This window comes from Eschscholzia californica, unplaced genomic scaffold (assembly GCF_041429995.1).
Source record: "Eschscholzia californica isolate CP2 unplaced genomic scaffold, dmEscCali1.0.p SCAF_4, whole genome shotgun sequence".
Taxonomy (NCBI): Eukaryota; Viridiplantae; Streptophyta; class Magnoliopsida; order Ranunculales; family Papaveraceae; genus Eschscholzia; species Eschscholzia californica.
The window spans coordinates 28,032,353-28,036,812 of NW_028238461.1; the positions used below are offsets into that span (position 1 = coordinate 28,032,353).

The following is a 4,460-nucleotide window of genomic DNA, read 5'->3' on the forward strand; positions in this document are numbered from 1 at the left end:
TTTGAGAAATACATAGATACATGTTAAAACTTCTTTCTTGCTACAAAAATTTTGATGCTGCTTCTTCTTTATGTGCATTAGAACCAAGTCGAGGTAAAATTCACAAACAAAGCTCATATAAGCTCATATTGATTGTGATTGTGAGTCGTGGTAAATAAAATTTAATGGATTGGTGTGAAAACCCCTTACAAACTCAAGCTAGGGTTTAAGTAGACATAAATGCTGGAAGGAAGTAGAAGGCGGAAGACTTTTTCCTCTCCGAACTTATTTTTCAATTGCCGTTTTATCTTGCAGGCTAAGGATGAAGGAAGAAATAAAGGACGAAAGGCAAAATGAATCACAAGAGAAAGATTGAAGTTGAATTAGACATATCACGTATAGCGAGTTGGCAGGCCAGGTCAGATCTTGGGTCCGAGTCCAAGATCCCCCCCTTTATAAACCAAACCGAGGAAACATTAACCATGGGAGGACAAATCTAGCTAACAAGATCATCATACGTGAAGTCCATCTAATCACAAAATAAACACACTCAAACAGAAGCCCTTTAATTTTCTAACTACACCATTCGTACTTTATTATTCGTCTCATTCTCTCAGTACAGACAGATGAGCCAGTCACACGCAGGGCACTACTCCATCTTGATGATGCACCTCAGACCATCACCCTTTAGCATGTACTCGAATGCTTTGTTAATCTCGGCAAAGGGAACTTCATGGGTAATGAATTTCTCCACGTCAAGTTCCTGCACCACACAAACACGACCATCAAATTCCATTACCGGAAAAAAGAGTTTATGAACAATCAAACTTATGCTTGTCGGGTTTCATTAGTATTATGAAAACTGACCTTGTTCATGTATTTTTCGACGACAAGAGGAAGATCAGTTCGCGGCTTGTAGTTCCCGAAGAAGGTACCTTTTAGTGTCCTCTCGTTTAACAGATTCATCGGGTGAGTCTTGAACAAGTCGTCCTTGTTTGGTACACCAACAAGTACGGCAACACCCCACCCCTGCCACAACACATTGCAGAATTTAACTACCATATCTGGGTCATATTGGGCTCAACCACCCTTGAAAATTGGCTTGCAAAGCAAGGATTGTTCTACTTCTAATGCTTTATGGAAGTGAGATAATGCTAATAGTTCATAGTGTTCTTTCATAGGCATTTGAATTTGAATCGAGTTTCTATAAATTCGGGGAAGAATGTGAATAAATTCATATACTTACATCATGAACACATTCAAATGCAGAGATCATTGCCGCAATGCTTCCAGTACATTCAATGCTCCTATCAACTCCTCCGTCTGTCATTTCAGCAATCACCTATTCGAAAAATAACAAGTATTTAGGTGACCCGCGAACAGAAAATGCCAAACAAATGAATATATCATTTTAGTATACAAACCTCCTGAACTGGCTTGGTATGCTCCTTTGGATTCACAAACTCAGTGACTCCGAATTTCTTGGCTGTTAAAAAGATATTGAATTAAGAATATATCATCAATTTAGGTATGTTAGAGAGGGAGATTAATAGGTAAATGTATAAATCACCTAGTTCAAATCTATTAGAATTCAAATCTACGCCGATAATCCTTGAAGCTCCGGCAATTCTAGCCCCTTCAGCAGCCTAATCAAGAACAATCAGTTATACATGGTTAGTTTAATTATAATCTATAATATGTATAGACAACCCAAATCAGCTATTGTCCAAATCTCGTTCGCATTCATTAAGACTTATCTTAATTTAACTTGTTTCAAGAACAATAGAATAATTTCAGACAATGAGCTCTTAATCCAGATGAACTCAAACAGACCCAAATCAGCCCAAGTTACATAAGTCAGATGAAAGACAAATATTTTGAAATTTGATTTAGATCTTGAAAAAAAGAAAGACTAAACAATAGTGATAGAAGTACCTCCTTGGTTACCTCCTCTAATAAGAGGAGGGGCATTTTGGTCTTTTTCTTCCGCGAGGAAAAGACCAATATACCCTTTGTCTTATTCGTCGGTAGGTGGAGTCAGACGAAAGACAAGAAGGGGGAGGAGGCGAAGTCGGGAACAGGAAGTTTTTTCACTTTTGGATGGACAGGAAAGATATTTTGAAATTTGACTTGGATCTTGAAAAAAAAAAGAAAAGACTACAATAGTGATAGAAGTACCTCGTTGGCCACCTCCTCCTAAGAAGAGGAGGGGCATTTTGGCCATGTAGGAGGGCGATCACCAAGGGGTACTTTTATCATTTTTAAAGACCAAAATACAATGCCTAGGCGATCACCAAGGGGGTACTTTTATTATTTTTAAAGACCAAAATACCCTTGCTGGTTCTTATTGCCTGAAAATGAATAAATCAGGAAATGGAGCTACTTACAGCAAGGCCAACAGCTCCCAATCCAAAAACAGCTACAGTAGAACCCTCTTTGGGTTTGGCAACATTCAAAGCAGCTCCAAGACCTGATGATCAGACAACAATTAAATCAAATCATTCATTAAAACAAAACAAACCATCAATTAAAATCAATTTGTGATTTATTGTTTTTTGAGAAGAATCAAACCTGTAGAAATCCCACAACTAAGAACACAAACTTTGTCAAGAGGAGCTTCAGGATTGATCTTTGCAACACAACCAATATGGACAACTGTGTATTCACTGAAAGTGGAACAACCAACAAAATTATAGATAGGTTTTCCATTAATGGAAAACCTAGATTGTCCATCATTCAACATTACACCTCTATCAGTATTGATCCTGAGTAAATCACACATGTTGCTTTCTTCTGATTTACAATGACGACATTCCTTACATTCTCCTGTAAATACAGGAAGAACATGATCTCCTGGTTGAACTTCTGTCACTCCTTCACCAACACTCTCAACAATCCTATAATCAACCCATCCAATTTTGGAAAACAATCAGAATTTGGATCAGATTTTGGTTATTTTCTTGTAATGAACAATGGGTTTTGATGATTTTGGCTAAATAAGCCAGGTATTATCTGAAATTTACTTACCCTCCTGCTTCATGGCCGAAAATTCGAGGAAATATTGGGGTTTGACCCTGTAAAATTTGAGAAGAGTAAAAATCCTAAATCAAAGACTGACCATCTCTCTTTCTCTCTCTAGAAATGAAGTAAAAGGTGTTAAATACCTTGGCTTCCCAGAAGTAAACATCAGTGTGGCAAAGTGAGGTGAAGAGGATCTTGATCCGAACTTCCATCTTCTGTGGAGGAGCCACTTCAACTTCTTCAATCACAAGTGGCTTCCCTGCTTCCCATGCTACAGCAGCTACAACCCACCAAAAAGATAATCCAAATTAAGACTCCAAATTAACCAAAATGAATCAACATAATCACTGTAATTCCATTTCTAAGTTAAAATTATGGATCATTAGAGAAACCTAACTTTTTATTCCCTTTTCCTTAAAATAGAAAGATAAGACAGACAGATGTAAGCATAAAAAAAAAACCAGAATTATTCTTTAGATTTCTGTTGAAACAGGTGGAAAGAAAAACACAAAACTAATCAGAATGAAAAACAGAGGCAGTTTGAAATTTTATACCTTTGCATTTGATGACTTGACCAGCTGTGTTCATCATCTTTTCTTCTTCTTCTTCTTCTTCTTCTTCTTCTCTGTTGTTTGATCTTTTTGTTTAATGTGTTTGTTGTGAGATGATGATCTTCTTGTTAATGTATTTATAGAGAGAGAATTAAGAGGATATACTTTAAAGTCTAAAACCAGTGTCGGTTTAACTTTTTTTTATGTTAACCAGCGGCGCCTCTTATAGTTGTTTCATGTTTTTAGTTTTGGTTTTGCTGTGGTTTTTAGCCAAGTGGCTTATTTTGTAACAGCAAAGTATTATTTTACATTCGCCCAAGTTCTCTTTTACAGCACCACTGTTTACATCTTAACAGACCATAGTTTATCTTAACAACAAAAACAGATCATAGTTTCACTCGAGGGTGCTTCTAAAGGCACCGGGTCAAAAGGCTGTTGGCATCCATCTCTGTTAGCACCAGAACCAACTACTCGTTTCTCTATTAGCACCGTCTAACTATGTAGGCACCGGTCAGGTGGAATTAACCCTAACCCATTCATCCATCTTCATATCTGACCATAAAAAAGAAACTATTGATAATTGGATCATAATCAAGCTGTTTCCATCGCTTAACTATTTCAAGATCAGGAGTTTGATGAGAGATTTTGTCTATGATTAGGATTCCTTTACTTTCCTCACTTTCTCTCTCTTAAATATTTCAATCCCCGGACCACGAAACCATGAAACCCGACAGTTTTCTCTCTCTACTTAATCACTAGTAACAGAGATCTACCCCTTCTAAATTTCATCTTCATTAAAGTTAATCACTTTTACTAATCTCTCTCTCCCTCTTTCCTTAGAAAATGATCATATTTTAGCAAATACTTCCCATCTTCTTACAATAAAAAAAAAAAAAATACTTCCCATCT

General features: G+C 36.8%; 1 protein-coding gene across 1 annotated transcript; it reads right to left on the reverse strand.

The window, feature by feature from the left end:
- Positions 1–333: 333 nt before the first annotated feature.
- On the reverse strand, positions 334–3,937 carry LOC147543987 (alcohol dehydrogenase 1). The gene is made up of 10 exons (XM_086673757.1): positions 3,555–3,937; positions 3,144–3,280; positions 3,007–3,053; positions 2,551–2,876; positions 2,367–2,449; positions 1,550–1,625; positions 1,404–1,465; positions 1,226–1,321; positions 847–1,008; positions 334–742 (listed from the first exon to the last, which is right to left on the reverse strand). Exons 1-10 carry the CDS (start codon positions 3,589–3,591, stop codon positions 629–631), a joined length of 1,140 nt encoding a protein of 379 aa, XP_086529883.1. The 5' UTR covers positions 3,592–3,937; the 3' UTR covers positions 334–628.
- Between the last annotated feature and the right edge of the window lie 523 nt (positions 3,938–4,460).